The following is an 18769-nucleotide window of genomic DNA, read 5'->3' as shown; positions in this document are numbered from 1 at the left end:
CACACTAGCATTAGCCTGGTAAACCATCCCTGTCGCGGAATTCACATTTCATTTTCATTCAGCAGACCGTTCTGCTGAATGAATGTGTGCGTCTTGTGTACCTGCTGTAGTTGTTGTTCTGTGCCGAAGCCCAGTCCGTACACAGTGTTGGCTCTGCTGTCAGCCCACTGACCGAACTTCTGCGACGTTTTGGTGAACGTCATGTTGGGTGTGATGGTGCTGTTAATGATGGCCTGCACACACATACACACAAATGACATGATTTATTTATGTTCACATAAAGCACAAATAATGTGGTCACAGAACATATTGCATAAGCAACATAAGCACAGACACAGCAGCACATAACTGTATCAATGATACATGAAGCAGTGTCTTCAGACTATCAATAGACATACACACACACACACACACACACCCCACACTTGCGGTACAATAGACTACAGGGTTTGAAATGTAACATTTTTCAAATGAGGAACTGAAAGTCAAACAGTCTGACTCAATCTAAACGATATGGTGAATATCACCTGTATGCCCCCCCCCCACCACCTCTGTGTGTGTGTGAGTGTGTGTGTATGTGTGTGCGCGCGCATGTGTGTGTGTGTGTGTGTGTGTGTGTCTGTGTCTGTGTCTGTGTGTGTGTGTGTGTGTGTGTGTGTGTGTCTCTCTCTCACACATAGTTCTGCTCTCAGTGCACGACACTGGGTGCACAAACTGTAAATAAAACTCAGGCTTTAGAGATAGGGATAAAAATGGCCACAAAAAAAGGGAGAAAAATGACATTCATAAAATGTTGATGTCCTCACAAGTATACTAATACTGTGTGTATAAGTAGTATACTGTTTACTTTGTGTAGCCTATATAAGTGGGTGGGGTCTCACCTTGGTCCCGCCCACACTGATGATGCGGTAGACACTGCGCCCAGCATCGTAGAAGAAGGACACGGTGACAGCGTGCTTACTGGCTGGGAGCCAGTTCCTCTTAGTGGCCGGATCGATCTGGAACACATGGGCTCTGCTGCTGAAGATAGGCTGCTCCCTGGATGCACATCAACACACACACACACAGAGGTTTGGATTAGTATACTTGTGAGGACATCAACATTTTAGGACAGCTTTGAAAATAGCCGAACAATAGCAGATTAACTAAGTTTAAAATAGTAAACTCTAACCTCTAAATGTCTAATCCTAACCTCAACTACTAGAATCTGCTTTTAAAATTCTACTATACTTGTGGGGACATTTGGTCCTCGCAAGTATAGGAACACACACACACACACACACACACACACACACACACACACACACACACACACACACACACACACACACACACACACACACACACACACACACACACACACACACACACACACACACACACACACACACACACACACACACACAATTAATGAATTAATTATTACGTGATTAGCATATTGTTACATATGGAGAGTCAATTTGCATAACTATATACGCCAACCTATATATTAATTTGGAGAAAAAGAAAGTCATCATGAATTTCATCTAATATTAGATTTTAGATGAACCTGTTGGGGAAGCAGTCACTAACAGAGAGATATCATGAGTGCCTCTCCTGTTTTTTCACCTCTTTCCCTCCAGGCATCAATACAAGTCTTATCTTAATCCACAATGAAAAGTGGTACCCTTATGTTTTGTGATTCTAAATAATAATATAATAATATTGCCAAGTGTCATATCGTCTCTGTCGGTGGAAACCTCATTATGTCCAAAACTGTTACTTTTCAGGATTCAAATTCAAAAATAGCAAAAGTAGCAGATCTACAAGCTCAAGCTTGCGGATCTGCTACTTTTGATGCTCTTGTGTGATGCTTTAGTATGATCAAGTAGGGCATTCATTTACGAAAAGAGGTTAGAAAATGGAGATAAGAGGTTTCTGTCCGACAGCGACAATATGTTTTCTTTTTTAAAGATTTTTTGAATCACAACATTCGACTGAAAACAAGGGCTTAGGAAAGTTGAAATAACATTGACACTGTGAACCACAAATCCAGGGAGGATGTTATGGGCTGTATTTGCAGAGCCTGTGAGCTGTGAGCTATGTGTGTGTGTGTGTGTGTGTGTGTGTGTGTGTGTGTGTGTGTGTGTGTGTGTGTGTGTGTGTGTGTGTGTGTGTGTGTGTGTGTGTGTGTGTGTGTGTGTGTGGTGAGGGAGCAGGGAGGTCAGCTCAGGCTGTCAGTGTAATGAGGCACCAGCATCCTCTAAACATTATCGTTCCACTCCATTGATCCACTGAGCTCTCTCAAGAATGAAGAATGGATGAATTTAACCTGTGCTTCTGTGTGTGTGTGTATGTGTGTGTATATAACCTTTGTTATGTATTAAGAATATTATGTTAAAATAACATTTCATGTCACTAATAGGCATAGTGTAGGGGGAAAAGCTTGACATGATATGGCTTTAATGTAATGAGCTGTGTACTGGCTTACTTTACTTACTTATAATGGCTGTTAGGGGCTTCATATCTACAATCATATGTGTGCAATGCATTTTGAGCTTGTAGGTTGGCTATTTGTTCGATGCACAATACCTGCAGCGCGCAACCAAGTATAAGTCTGAACACCAAAAAAAAGAAGAAAAGAAATGACTGTGTTATGCCTTCTTATACACTAAATACTAATTATAGATTGTTGAGAGCTTGTGGGGTGGGCTGGTCCTTGAGGACTGTTCGAAATATCCTAGTGGTTCAGAGATAATACATTTTTTTTTTTTAAGGTTCCAAATAGGGATGGGTGATATGACTTATATTTCCCTAGATAATGATTAATGAAAGATTATTTAAAAGAAAACTACAATATTGAAAATAGCAGATCTACAAGCTCACGGTGCATCTGCTATTTTCACTATTTTTGGACGGCACCATTGTACAACAAAGTATAAAACAGGGTTAAGCGGTTAATCAGACTAATTGATTTAGTCGATTATAAACAATCTGTTCGAATGTGTCCGTGTCGATTCATTGATATACAAGAAACAATATATACAGTAGTTGCTAAATACTGGTGTAATGATCTTCTAAACACTACTGCTGATCTAATCCACACTGACACTATCTATGAATTAAACCTCTTGATATGACCCATGTACATTGAACTAAATGATGTGGATGGGAGGAATCAACATTACACGGCTAATAGCCTCCACATAATGATAATGTAATATTATGCATGTGTTGTTATGCCTCATTTACGTATAATGAGCATTATTATTTTTGCCACAACAAGGATGCTTTGTTCTCTGCAAACTGCATTAGAAGCATGTCTCTATCTATATAGGCCAAAGCCGGGGCTAGAACTGGAAGGAACAACGTTGCACTTCGATTTGCATAAAAACAACAGAACAAGGCATGATGATTTGTTTGGAGCACAGCTTAGTGAACCCAGAAGAGACCAGAGGAGACAATAGAGAAGAGAGAGAGAGAACAGGGCAGAACATTATAGTGCTACTGTAGTACGTTCACAATTCAACAACTAATTAGGGTCAGAGGAGGGGGTTAACGAAGGGAAAATTGTTAAATTGATCGGCTCAGAAAATCTAGGGGACGACAGTAAAATGCGTGAGCCGTTTCCCATCTCATAAAGATACGACACCGAAGTCAATTTGACCATCTTAAATCCTTACACTGGCTCCCTTGTGTGTCATTGAATTGATTTCAAAATACTACTGTTGGTCTATAAAGCTTTGAATGGTTTAGGTCCAAAATACATTTCTGATCTTGTACGATATCATGAACAATCCAGATTTCTCAGGTCATCTGGGAAAGGTCTGCTTTCTGTCCCTAAAACCAAAAATAAACGTGGCGAAGCAGCATTTAGCTTTTATGCACCGCATATCTGGAACAAACTCCCAGAAAACTGCAGGTCTGCTGCCACTCTTATTTATTTTAAAACACAACTAACGCAACTTTGCCGCTGCCTTTGATTGAGTGACTCTTCTCTTTTTCTTTCTCTTCTGCACTGTAATTGTATCGGTTATTTTTTTACTTCTTTTGTTTAACGCATTCTATTATAATGTCATTGTATATAATTGTGTTTCCTTTGTCTCCTCTGTACCTCGCCGAACTCCTGCACTGTGACACCTCAGCTAGAGCTATATGTGGTCGGCTGATCAGTTTCTGTACGCACCGAGAACCAGGATGAAAAGCAGAGGTGAGTGAGCATTTGTAGCGGCTGCCCCCATTGCTCTGGAACAGCTAGCCTTCTCCACATTCCATCTGCCCAGAACCTTGAGGCAAGAAATCGTTACTGAAGATTCACTTTTTCTCCCTGGCCTTCAATTCTAGTTGCCCTTGACACCATGGTGTTTGCTGCATACTGTTTGTTGTTGTAAACCCTTGGGGGTTTTTGTATTTCGTCTGTGTAATGTTTTTGTTTCTATCATTTGTTACTGACTCTTTTGTTTGGTTCTGATCACTGAACCTGTATACAGCACGTTGGTCGTTTTAAACATGCTTTATAAATCGTCTCTGTCGGGTGCAAACCTCACGTCCAAAACTGTTACTTTTCAGGATTCAAATTCAGAAATAGCTAAGGTCGCAGATCTACAAGCTCAAAACGCGTCGCTTAGCACCACATTTCGAGTTTGTAGATCTACTACTTTTGATACTTTTGTGTGACATTGTAGTATGATCAAATATGGCGTTAATTTAGGAAAAAACACAAAAGGTTACAATATGGAGATAAGAGGTTTCTGCCCGACAGCGATGAAATAAGGTTTGGGTCGAGCTGAGTTTCTTGGTCAGAAGTAACAGTATGGATTTGAAGTAGGACACACATCTTCAGCAAACCTTCCCTGAGACAAATAAACAGTGTGTTTAGAAAGATGAGATGGGGACTAAAGCCTGATTTATGCTTTAGTGGTACGATGGCGTCCCGCACCTAAAATAGCCAATCTACAAGCCCACAGCGCGTCGCTGAAGCGACACGTTGTGGGCTTGCAGATCGTCTATTTTCAGCGGAACAATACATCAGATTTAATCTCATCAGTGAAGAGAGTTGTGCTGTAAGATCTGTGGCCATTGATGTGTTTCAAAGTGACAACCGTAACGGTGAACGTTCCAACCCCATAATGAACCTCCGCTTTTGTTATTAGCTTAGATAGATAGCTATGTCTATTACTAGAGACTTTTTCCTTCTCGATACCGATTCCGAGTCGTAAACATGAGAGGATGATGTGCGCGCAGTGGAGGGACGAGCCTGTAGAGGGCGCTATTACCCGCAGCAGCTCTGGCCATTGTACATTCATAAAAGAAATGGTCTTCACCGGGTTTAATGAAAGTAGATTAAATTATGCAGTTTGTAATATCTTCTTTACTCAATAAAAATGATTTGTCGGAAGTTGGATCTGTTTGTATATAATAGCAGCATTATGCCTATTATGCCTCATTATGCCTATCTAAATCCCGAACAAAACAACAGAGTGAAGGGCGCTTCCGGTTCGTTCTACCCCAAGCATGCGCAGATTGCGCACTCTGCTCTGTGATGACGTCGCGCGGAAACCCATCTATAGAGCACTGCAGAGGGGAGCCGAGGTGTGTGTGTCTGTGTCCAGCTGATGCTCGTTGACGCTCGTTAATGTTATGTACATCAAGGCAATTATGTTTCTGCACTAATTTTTGGTTTTGAACAAGAATTTTCCTTTTGGTCCTAAAAAACGCTGCTTATCAATTAATCGGTTAATCGATCGATAAGGTTATCAATGATCAATTAATTAATTAATTAATCGATGATTTGCTTCCCTAATACCGAGTACTTTGAGAAACACTGATCTAGGAATAAATAGAATTTCCATTAATAATTGTTAAAGTGCAGCTACAAGTTAGTAAAATAATAAATAATGTAAATAGTACAGTACGAGTATAAAACAGTATAAATCGTGGTGTATCGTAATGGCATACACGCCAATACCGATAATAACCAGCATTTTAGGCCAGTATCGGCAGCTTTTCTGATCGGTATCAGAACAACTCTATCATACAACTCTATCATACGTATCCCTGTGGCAGTACTACTCACTGAACACTCACTGAATCTCACTGCAGCCATCCATACTAAACATACATTGGAAAAAGAAGGAGGCTCCTACATTTAAACATTGGCTCAATGAAATGACTAGTACACTTCACCTCGAAATAATGAAATAAGGTACTCCTTAAAAGATAACGAGTAACACTTGATGGACAGGACACCATTAGTGCGGTCGACTGTCTATTATCATCTTCACAAGTGTCGTTTTTGTTTTCCATGGCAACGGTTCACTTTATTATTTTATGTAATATCACTGAACTGGGTGGGAGGCATTGCGGGTTTTCTTTTTTTGTCTTTTTTGTACAGGGGGTCTCTTTTTTGTCTCTTTTCCTTTCCTTTTCTTTTTTTTGTCTCCTTTGGATTCTGTTGTATAGAAAAAAATAAGAATGTACATTGTGCAACTTATATTACATTTTGTAATCTTTTGTACTTAAAACATAGTTGACGAAAAAAATCTATACACCAAATGACATAGTCAATCATATCTAATGTGAAACCCCTCTCCTTTTTTCCAGCCACACCAACCATTACACCTGCTGACCTAACAGTCACAGTTACTGCTAGTTTCCAATCATTAAAACTAATCATTAATGACAGCAGTGCACACATACGCAAGTCATTTAATTACAGTTAATTACATTCATATTACATCTGGATCCTGCTGAGATTTACATAATCGTCTCTGTCGGGCAGGAACCTTGCATCTCCATATTTCTTTCTTTTTTTTGTAAACGAATGCCCTACTTTGTCATGCAAGAGTGTCACGCAATATAGACCCAATTTTCGCTGTGAAAGTGATTAAGTCTGTGGGTTTTATGAATATTTAACCAATGAAAAGTATTAACAAGGGTTAAGGTTAGAGAAGTGGTTCTCAAACTTTTTCATGTCAAGGACCCCCAAATTGATATGTATTTGGCCGTGGACCCTCACCTGAAAAGGTTTTCTTTTGTGCCAAGGACCCCCACCCCCCCCCCCCCCGGTACAAGGTTTAGATTGTAGATTGTGCTTGAAGATCTGCTATTTTTTACGTGTAAATGGATAAAGGGTTTAAAATGATTATGATGCTGTATTAAGTCCTTTAGCTGGGGACCCCCTGGAACCCCCCAAGGACCCCTGGGGGTCCCCGGACCCCACTTTGAGAACCACTGCTTTATTCCAGGTCCTAAAATGTTACAGTTATGGACATACAAGGTTTCCACCCGACAGTGAGGACATTTCTCCGTTTAATGAGCAGAGATGAGTGACGGCTGTGGGTCTAGCTCTGTGTCAGCAGCTCATATCAAATATTAATATCTGCTGTCAGTCTCCAGAGTGGTGGACAGTAACTAAGTACATTTACTTGAGTACTTAAAAGTTATTTTTTTCTCCTTTTTTCAACAAGCTCATGGCTTTCAATCCGCTACATTTCAAATACAAATGTTGTACTTTGGACTCCACTATATTTCTAGGAAAGGACTCTTAGGACCCAAACTTACAACATATTTAGCTGATCTACGTACAAGCAATATCTGCTATATTCTACTATTATTTATATTTTTAGAATATTTCTGGAAAATCTTAGCATTTGGGATGAAAATGTCAAAATTTCAATACAGCAATGCATTGATAGTAAAAAGAAAATGTGTAAAATAGCACTATTTTTGAAAATACCTGAAAATGCTTTAAATTCTTATTTTTTTATGTTCTAAATTTCAACACAGCAATGCATTGATATAAAAAAAAGTGTTTTTTAAAAGCATGTACTTTTGAATACTTAAGTAGGCCTATGTTTTTAAATAAATTGCTCTATTACTTTAACTTAACTTGTACTGTAGTTGAGTGCCTAACATTTGACCAGGAGGAGTATCTATACTTCGTCTCAAGTAGTGGGGTAGAGTACCTCTGGTGAAAAGTAACGTTTTTGGACATACTAGGTTTCGACCTGACACTAGTGACAATATTCTCCTCTTGATGAGAAAATATGAGTGACAGCTGTGCGTCTAGCTCTGTGTCAGCATCTCATAACAAATATTAATCTACTGTCAGTCTGACGTCCGTACGGCTGTCCGTACGTACGTACGTACGCCTGTCCTCTGAGCTCTCGTCAAGCTAATCAACCCAGACAGACAGACAGACAGACAATCTCTCTCACAGGCAACCAGGAACCATCCTCCTGATTGTCTGTTAAATATTGTGAATAAACAATAACTACATTGGATCCATTATTTTTTCCCCATTTCCTGAAAAGTAACAGTTTTGGACATACAAGGTTATCACACGACAGAGACGATATACTCTTTCAATGATTTTGAGTAGCTGTCATAGCGGCCCTATGACATGCAGCACTGTCTCCACCAGGTCAATGGAGAGACAGTCAGGAGCATGCATATTTCACATGTCATTGTCACATCTGTCGCAGAGCGCCTTGGGGGGGTTAGTGACACACATTCAGGGGACAGGCAGCCCTGGCTGGACTAGCCAGCTGGCACCACCTTCCAAACCTTATACCAGCCTCCAGGTTTGAGCCACATAGGTTAGAGAGCCAACACAATACACACACACACACACACACACACACACACACACACACACACACACACACACACACACACACACACACACACACACACACACACACACACACACACACACACACACACACACACACACACACACACACACACACACACACACACACACACACACACAAAATGCAAAAAGAGTGGGCACAAAGGAAGAGCGGGCACCTTGATGTAAAATGTTCTATTTTGTCCTAAATGTTTAAAAATTAAATAATTAAAAAATGGTCTTCAGTAATGTAAAGTATACATGATTATAACATGCACGGTCTAGGGCATTCACAGAATAGTCGAATATTCGAATATTCGAATATCAAACCGACTATTCGACTATCAAACCACTATTCGATTATTCAAAAAAAAAAAAAAAAAAAAAATTAAAGATTTTTTTTTTTTTTTTTAAGATATATATATATATTTTTTAGCTTTTCTAGAGCAGACACGCAGCTGTGAGCTCTGGTGTGACGTCAACTCGCATTCCTTGAGTCGAGTCATCAATGCCACTAAAAAAAATCTTGGACCAAATTTTACATCGAGGTGCCCACTCTACCCATTACCCCCCCCCCCCCCCCCCCCCACACACACACACACACTGCATCACAGTGCAAAGTGCTGCACTAGCTGCTACAACACTAAATCACACTTTTAGCACATATAATAAATCATCACAAACAGTGAACGTTCAGCAAAAAAAAAAACAGCAGATCTACAAGCTCAAAACAACGCATCACCTGTTTTTGCCCAAGAGATGTCGTGAAGTGGGGAAAAATGGAGGGGACCAAGGATAGACCCCTGGGGGACAACAGTCAACAAAGTATAGCCCATAGTGTTTCACTGGATAATTGCAATTCCAAAATGATCCGAAATACATGCTCACAAGCTAGCCAATCTACAAGCTCACAACGCATCGCAATGCATTGTGAGCTTGTACTGTACTAGAAGTTCTGCCCGCTACGCGGGCAGAATTCTAGTACCCCCCCCCTACCCCCCCCAAAGAAAATGTCGTTTGGGGGTACAAAATCATGGGATAAAAAAAAAAAAAAAAAAAAAAAAGAGGGTCTCACCCCCCCCCCCCCCTTAGGGGTCCCTGGAGACCCTGGGGTCTCCAGGCCGTGACCTACAGACACTGCGAAGGAAAACTGTGAAGCCACAGCCACGCATGCAAGATGTTGCACATGAATTCTGCAGCCGCACTGAGGCGCTCCAACACAAACACTCTGACATTAAGCTTCACACAACAAACATCAGCAGCACACACAAACATTCACCACAATGACAAACAAATTACGTCCGCGCAAAAATAAGCAAGGGCTCGCTTATTTTGGGGTTCAAAAATCGTGGGATAAAAATTTCCCCCAAAAAAGTTTTTAAATTTTTAACAGCGCATCGCCTCCTGCCGTCCTTCCTCTCTCTCCGTCTCCCTCTCTCCCTCTCTCCCTCTCTCCCTCTCTCCTTCTCTCTCTCTCTCTCTCTCTCTCTCTCTCTCTCTCTCTCTCTCTCTCTCTCTCTCTCTCTCTCTCTCTCTCTCTCTCTCTCTCATCTCTCTCTCTCTCTCTCTCTCTCTCTCTCTCTCTCTCTCTCTCTCTCTCTCTCTCTCTTCCTCTTCCTCTCCCTCTCCCTCTCTCTCTCTCTCTCTTCCTCTCCCTCTATGTCTCTCTGTCTCTCTCTGTCCGTCAGCGAAAATTCTGTCGCCGGTTCTCTGAATTTTTATTTTTAAATAGGCTCTGTCATGAATAATTGAGCACACATATGAAGTGAAACAACTAAATTCTATCCAAACGATATGTTATAAGTAAATTCCGTGCCTCAGAGAAGAAGTTTGAGAGCGTTTTATAAGCTAAAGTAAGAAATGAAGGCACTCGCACCCTGACTCGCACAAAACAATGGCTGGCGTTCGTCTTTTGTCGGCTGCACTCGGAGCCATTCGGGCTCACTCGAACTCGCCACCTGATTGGCCAGCTTTTGCTGTCAATCACAGAACGATGAGCGACGTTGCCATGTCCAGGTTTTGTAAGCGTGAAGTGGGTGTAAATTGGTTAGAGAAAGTGCGTCGACGCATGCGCAGTGGGCAGCTTTGTGTGTTAGGTTGGTTGTTGCTCGCTTAAAGGTTGCTTGTTGCTCGCGCACGATCTGGCAACAGCGGGTTTTTTGGTCGGGTTTTTTGGTGGGTTTTTTGGTCGTTGCTTTCTTCAGCCACAATCGGGATTGTAGGTTAGATATCCGATATTTTCTCAAATCTTGACATATACATCGTTTGAAAATGTTGCCTGAATGCACAAAATAGGGATACCAGGGTGAAAGTGGTTTTAAAAAAGTGCCCTATGTTACTTAGTTTTGGGAAAATGAAATTGCTCTATTCATGTCATATTACCCTTTGAATTTGAAAGGGAATATTCAGTCCCTTGTCAAAATGTCCATTAGGATTTTCTGATGTTCCAATAGGGTAGGATTTCACAGGAAAAAAAAACACACACATGCATTACACGCGCACACACATACAACACATGCATCTCTCTCTCACACACACACACACACACACACACACACACACACACACACACACACACACACACACACACACACACACACACACACACACACACACACACACACACACACACACACACACACACACACACACACACACACACACACACACACACACACACACACACACACACACACACACACACAGAGATTATTGTTCATCTACTCCAGCTCATACACACTCATCCCTCCCCCGCTGTGTCTAACTGCAGCAGTGGAAAGTAACCGTAAGTACAGTACTTCAGTACAATTTTGAGATAATTTTACTTTAAACCTCCTATCTATCTCCATATTCTAACTTTTTGTGAGTTTCGTAAATTAACGCCCTACTTGATCATACTACAGCGTCACACAAAAGCATCTAAAGTAGCAGATCCACAAGCACGAAACGCGGTCTGAAGCGACGCGTTTTCAGCTTGTAGATCTGCTACTTTTGATGCTTTTGAATTAGAATCCTGAAAAGTAACAGTTTAGGACATATAAGGTTTCCAGTTTCCACCTGACAGAGACGATGTTCAAATTCAATAATTTACACTTCTACTCCACTACATTTACACACTTTAATTACAAGTTACTTTACAAGTTACTTTGCAGATTTAGATAATTATTAAAAAACATACATACATTAACCAATTACTTCGGCAAATTGGAAAATAGCCCACCGACAAGCTCAAAAACGCAACACATCATGCATGTTATTAGCTTGTAGATTTTCGAAAAAGGTTGGCAAATTTTTGTACTTTCACATTTGGTGCTGTAAGTATATTTTGAAGCCAATACTTTTGTACACTTCTTACTCGAGCAATATTTTTGAATACAGGCCTTTTACTCATAACAGAGTATTTTCTATAAAATAAATGGTGGTGTTGCTACTTTTACTCAAGTAAAAAATATCTGTGTACTTCTTCCACCACTGCCTACATGCAGTGAGAGGGCTGCATGGTGTCCATATAGATTATTGTTCATTTCCTCAGATCATATAAACACTCCCCCTCCCCCCGTTGTGTCTGAATTGAACTCCCTGCTACCCTGCCATGCATGAATACAGGCACATAACAGGGCCAGTGACGCAGAGAAATGTGAACTAAACTCATTAACCTGAGTGGAACCCTGTTATTATGTCCATAATAATAAGTCACGCTAGCACATTTACAAAGCACAGCAGCACAAAAGCAGCGAAACGAATATGCTATATATTGTTTGAGGAGAAAGCAAGAGAGGCAAGGTTGAGATGTGTAGGCCTGTCACATTCGCAATTATTACATAATCGCAATTATTTTAGATAATTGCATGATCATCATAATCGTTTCCATGTTGAAAATGTTTCGTGTATTTTCAAACATTTTACATTTTTGGGGAAATAGCACATCTACAAGCTCACAACGAGTCACGATGTGATGCGTTGTGAGCTTGTAGATCGGCTATGTCCACTAATAACGTTCAAATAAGTCATTTCTTTGTAAATTTTGGTTATTTGTCATATCTGCCCTGTGCAACTTCAAAGCCAAACAGAATCTTTATTTTTACGACAAAAACAAAATCCAATCGTTAATCGCAATTATTTGTGTAACAAAATCGTCTTATAAAATGTCATAATCATGACATGTGCAGAGGAGGGATGAGGGCTACATTGGGAGAAGGATGCTGATGGAGCTGCCAGGTAAGAGGAGAAGAGGAAGGCCAAGGAGAAGAGGAAGGCTAAAGAGGAGAAGAGGAAGGCCAAAGAGGAGGTTTATGGATGCGGTGAGAGAGGACATGCAGGTGGCTGGAGTGACCGAGCAAGATGCAGAGAACAACACAATCAGATGGAAACAGAAGATACACTGTGGCGAACCCTGATGACAATTAACCGAAAGAAGGAGATGCTATGCAGTATAACCCAGTGGTTCTCAAAGTGGGGTACGTAGACCCCCAGGGGTCCTTGAGGGGGCTCCATGGGGTCCCCCTTCCCCAGCAAAAATCCAACTCAAATCTTGTATGGGGGCTGATTCAGCTAAATGTACAAAACATAGCCTACTGGACTCCCAACAAACAACTTTTGAGAAGAAAAGAAGAAAAGAAAAGGACAATTTACACCATAATTTACCAATATCACTCAGAGCGTGGCAAATGGGGCCAGTGAACATCCTGTTGTCTACCACTGAAATTAGAGTTGTTCCGATACGGCTTAAAATGCTGGTATCGGTATCGGCGAATATGCCAGTCAATGCCAATCCGATTTATCACATGATGATATTTCATTTACAGTAATATTGTGAATGCTTCAGTTGATGTTTCACTACTGTTTTATACTCTTACTGTACTATTAACATTATTATTATTATTTTACTAACTTTAACAATTACTAATGGAATTTCTATTTATTCTAGATCAGTGGTTCTCAAACCTTTTAATTTCAAGGAACCCCATAACTCTGCGAGTGTACAAATGGAACCAAATGGACCCCCATTTTTACACTCGCATAGTTACAGACCTGTAAGGGTCTGTAACTATGAGAGAACCACTGTCCTAGATTTGTTTAAATTACACACTGTTACCAGATCTGTACTCAGTATCGACCGATACGCAAGTTGTGGGCATCGGAATAGATATCGGGAAGAAAAAATAGTATCGATACATCCCTAAGCAAGAGCTTAGCTATTGAACGTCTGGTCCTCGCTCAGTCTAGATCGAACCAGACACTTAGAACGCAACAAAAACTCTCATGGCCTCAGCTGTCAGATTTCTGTCACAGCAAACAGAAGAATACCAGCTCATTTCTAAAGAAATGGATCAGACCACTGCTGCAGCTGATGCAGAACACACTTTACACTGGCTCCCTGTCTGTCTGACTGTCAAGAGAATTGCTTTCAAAATACTACTGTTGGTTTATAAAGCACTGAAAGGGTAGGATATGGAAAGCAAATGGCTTTGTACTGATGAAACCGGGTTAGGATAAACGCATAGTTTTCTTTCCATTCTTCTTTGAACGTTCTGTTTTCACTGTTGAATTTAACTCTTTAAAAATGTGGATGAAAAAAAAAAACGTCTCTCATGTTTAAAAAGATAACTGATCAAATCTGTGTTTCATATGCCTTAAAGCAGTACATTGTTTCTCTCTGCTCTAAGAAGAAACCTTGAAGTAGTATGAAAGAGCTCTTGTTGAAAAAGGAGTATGACCGTCTACAGATAGTTTTTTTTATTTTTTTGAACTAAAGATCATCCAAGTGCCACATTCAAGGATGGTGCCTGCACAAAATGAATGCACAAGCATTTCTATCAGCACCTACTGTATGGCATTTGATTACGCACACAGTTTTATCCATACTTATACCACACACATATCTATTTATTAACTTTTATAGCAATATAGCTATTTTTGTGTATCGTCTCTGTCGGGTGGAAACATCATACGTCCAAAACTGTTACTTTTCAGGATTCAAATCCAAAAAGAGCAAAAGTAGCAGCTCTACGAGCTTGTAGATCTGCCACTTTTGATGCTTTTGTGTGACGCTGTAATGATCAAGTAGGGCGTTAATTTACGAAAAAACGAAAAAGTTTAAAAATGGAGATACGAGGTTTCTGCCCCGACAGCAACGATATAAAGGTGATTTGTTGCATGCTTCAGTCCTCAATTAGCCATTGATTGTGTTCTGGCTCGCCATCCAATGGCTTAGAAAATAATTTAAGACACGTTTTTGAACGCATCTGGTCCTCCTCTACTTAGAACAGACAGAAAGGTGTCTTGAATGCAACTGCCTCACTGTCAGATTACTGTAACAGCAAACAGAAGAACACCAGCTAAACAAATCGATCAGACCACTGCAGCTGATTCAGAACACACTTTACACTGGCTCCCTGTCTGTCTGACTGTCAAGAGAATTGATACATACTGTTGTTGGTTTTTATAAAGCATTGAATAAGGCCAAATACATTTCTGATCTTCTGCTACATCATGAACCATCCAGACCAGTGGTTCTCAAAGTGGGGTCCTTGGGGGGTACCAGGGAGTCCCCAGCTAAATGTTCGCATAGTGGTCCGAACTCTAACGAACCTCTACTAGTGTCTTAACTATTTTGAATTGTATCCAAATGTCCTCTCATAATGTGTTTATTTTGCACTTTGTCTTAATGAAGTTAATGTTTTGTTCAAAACGACTTGCTTGTATAGCCTTGTTGTTGAAATGTACTATACAAATAACCTTGCCTTACCGAATGGTTTGATATCCTAGTTTCTTTGAAGCACTAAATTATTCTCTTAGCAGTGAGCACTCTACTTAGGTGACCATTTACGCTGTTATTTGTTGACTTGGTTTTATGCCATTTTCTCTGATTCCAGTCTGGGTAAGAGTGTCTGCTAAAAACCTCTGAAGGATCAGAGACAGGAGAAAATGTTACCGTCGATGACTATGCTCATCAAACATGATGAGAAAGGACACAGGTAAGACAGCAGGCAGACTTACTGTGCCAATACAAAGATCTGCTGGACTGAATTTGTGTCCTTTTATACACGTTAATATGCTTGACTGTTCCTACCTGAGCTGTTGTATATTATTGTTGCTAACAATTACCGTATCTGCATAATTCTAACTTTTTGTGTTTTTTTGTGAATTAACACTTTACTTCATCGTACAACATGCAGCATCACACAAAATCATCAAAAGTAGCAGATCCGCAAGCTCGAAACTTGGGGTTTGATACTTTTGAATCCTGAAAAGTAACAGTTTTGGACATATGAGGTTTCCACCAAACAGAAGACAATTTAGAAGATACTGTGAAGAAGAAGGTACTGTGGCAGCTGATAAATGCTTGCTGATGGTATATATATAAATGTGCCAAGCTTATACGTACACATTGTACAGATGCTGATCTGTTTTTATGATTCTATTAGTATAAAGCCGAACAAAACAATCAGTTTTACTCTCATGTACCTGAACACAAGATGTAACAATAAAGCACAACCTTGAACCTTCCATTCGCTCTACCTCCTGAGCTACTGGCACCCACCCCCATACAACATCCAGGATTTATCACACCGATCAATACAACATCCCAGTAGACACGCATTTCATGAGGAAAATCTTTCTGGCAGCAGATTGCGGAGCAGAGAAGGTTTCTCATCTGAAACGAGTTGGAATCACTGACATTTCTTTAACAGACACTCCTGGTTACAGGGAGCTGCTTCTATAGTTAGAAAAAAAATAAGACAATGTGTGGTCGCTGTCGGGCAGAAATCTTGTATCTCTACATTTCAGTTGCTTATGAATGCCCTTGTTCACCGTATAAGAGTGTCACACAAAACTAGAACACATTGCTGATCTTCGCTATTTTAGAAACATTTACTAAATGAAAGTGAAAGTGGCTGAATACTAATGCTGTACTGGTCACACGGTGGTCAGTTTACAACAGTAGAGGACTGTGGTTGCACTGGTCAGCTCGCAGTACAACAGTAGAAGACTGTACTGGTCAGCACCTATAACAACAGTAGAAGACTGTGGTTGTACTGGTCAGCTCCCAGTACAACAGTAGAAGACTGTGGTTGTACTGGTCAGCACCTATAACAACAGTAGAAGACTGTGGTTGTACTGGTCAGCTCGCAGTACAACAGCAGAAGACTGTGGTTGTACTGGTCAGCTCCCAGTACAACAGCAGAAGACTGTGGTTGTACTGGTCAGCTCCCAGTACAACAGCAGAAGACTGTGGTTGTACTGGTCAGCTCCCAGTACAACAGTAGAAGACACAGTATGCAAGCTCAGCAAAACTACAACAGGATTAAATAGATTATATTGTATATCTCATCATTATATAAAAGCTCATTTCTGAATTACTGAGGCATGGATATAAGTGATGTAAAACAGGTCATAACGTGGGAGTGAAATCTAAGCCATATAAAATATAAGTAATTGGTACTGTAGTCCATATAATGTGTCTTGGAAAAATCACATTCAATAATTTGTATTTATCATCAATATTCACTCATTTAAATAACAAACTAAATTATTAAGATATTCCTCAATGAATCAGTATTATACTTAGGGCTGTCACGATTATTTATGACATTAATCTTGATGATTAATAATTGCAATTAACAATTTAACTGTGTTTCTGTCCTTGAACATTGGAACATTATGAATAAAAAAATCTTTTTGACTTTTGTAGGCTTTGTAAAAGAAGTTGCACAGGGCAGATATGACAAATAACATACATATTTAATTATTCTATACTTTAAAAAAAAAGATTAATAGTGGAAGCAGCCGATCTATGCGTTTTGAGCTTTTAGATCTGCTTTTGAACATAGAAGAGTGTACATGGAAAATCTACACCCAGTAATGTGGGTAGAACATGCAGCCAGTAGCTTGTGTATTTTACATGCCCAGTTTTACGCGTAATACTTTCACTTTACTTCATGGTGTTAATGGACAGAACCTGGTGTTGGGATTGAGTTGGGCTCTGTCTGTCCAAGTGAACAACATGAAGTTTGAGCTCTCTAATCCTCAGTCTGACTCTGCTGAGACTCCAGGCCTCACACATAACCATCAATGTCTATTTATCAAGGGCAAACAAACAAACGGACGTATTTCATCTACAAGCCATCATCATCAGTGTAATCACAGACCAAGTCAGTTTGTTTGGTGACTTGCCACAGCAGTGCAGCCGACATGGGCTAGTTTCAAAGACTAGGAGCTCTGCGGGAGACTCTATCTACCTTATCTTCACACAAACAGAAGCAATGAGCAGCGTGACTCATCGGGGGATTAAGTTCAAAACTCTGAATGAACCATGAAAACATGGTGGTTTCGACAGGGCGGACTCTACAGGGGGATAGCCATTTAAAAGTCGGTGTTATGTCTGTCTGTCTGTCTGTCTGTCCATGCGTGCGTGCGTGTGTCTGTCTGCAAACGTTCTTGTGCCAACTTCCAGTAGGCTACAGAAGTACCTCTCCTAACTCTAGTATAACTACTCGTCATACGTCATACATACTGTATAGTCACTGTCGGTGGAAACCCTGCAATTCCAAGACCATTACTTTTCAGGAAATGGAAAAAAGATCCCATGTAGTTATTATTTAGTCATATAAACATATTTCATTAGGTAAATATTGTATTAAAAACTCGTCTGGCATATTTAGCCATTTTCACAAAAATAGAAAGAATTGCAGATCTGCGATGCGATGCGTTGTGTTGTGAGCTTGTAGATCTGCTATTTTTGCTACTTTTGTGTGATGCTGTAGAGGGAAAAAAGGAGGGGACCAATTATAGCACCCACCCTGGTCAACACAGTATATAGGGTTTAAGTAGTTACATTGAGTGCAATACAGAAGACAGCATCAGCCTAATTAAAGCTCTTTATTCAGAGAATTATTTTTAAAGAATGTTAGAAAATAATACATATTTTAATACAAGACAATGGTTAATATCCAAAAATGTGTGACAACCTCTGCCGCAGTCTGAAAACTCATCTCTTCAGGCTCCTTCTCAGTTCTCACCCCATCCTTATTTCTTTTGCATCTGCACTTGTTGCCTATTTACATGTGTTAAATGTTAGTTATGTTAATTATATAGATGTATTTGTTGTTTACTTGTCCACATACTGTATGTAACAGTATGTTATTTAGATGG

At 40.1% G+C, this 18769-nt stretch overlaps 1 protein-coding gene across 3 annotated transcripts in view; it reads right to left on the bottom strand.

The window, feature by feature from the left end:
- LOC308087349 (homer protein homolog 3-like) overlaps nt 1-18769 on the bottom strand; it is a 77987-nt gene that overhangs the window by 44597 nt on the left and 14621 nt on the right. For all 3 annotated transcript variants that reach the window (XM_080431128.1, XM_080431129.1, XM_080431130.1), the window contains 2 exons: nt 882-1038; nt 102-233 (listed from right to left, as the gene is read on the bottom strand). In XM_080431128.1, coding sequence (XP_080287254.1) covers nt 102-233; nt 882-1038 — 289 coding nt within the window. The remainder of the gene's footprint in view (nt 1-101; nt 234-881; nt 1039-18769) is intronic.

The sequence above is a fragment of the Gymnoscopelus braueri genome (genome assembly GCF_963280865.1).
Source record: "Gymnoscopelus braueri genome assembly, chromosome: 6".
Lineage (NCBI taxonomy): Eukaryota > Metazoa > Chordata > Actinopteri > Myctophiformes > Myctophidae > Gymnoscopelus > Gymnoscopelus braueri.
The sequence above is the reverse complement of the archived record's forward strand: the minus strand, read 5'-3'. Positions and strand labels throughout refer to the sequence as shown.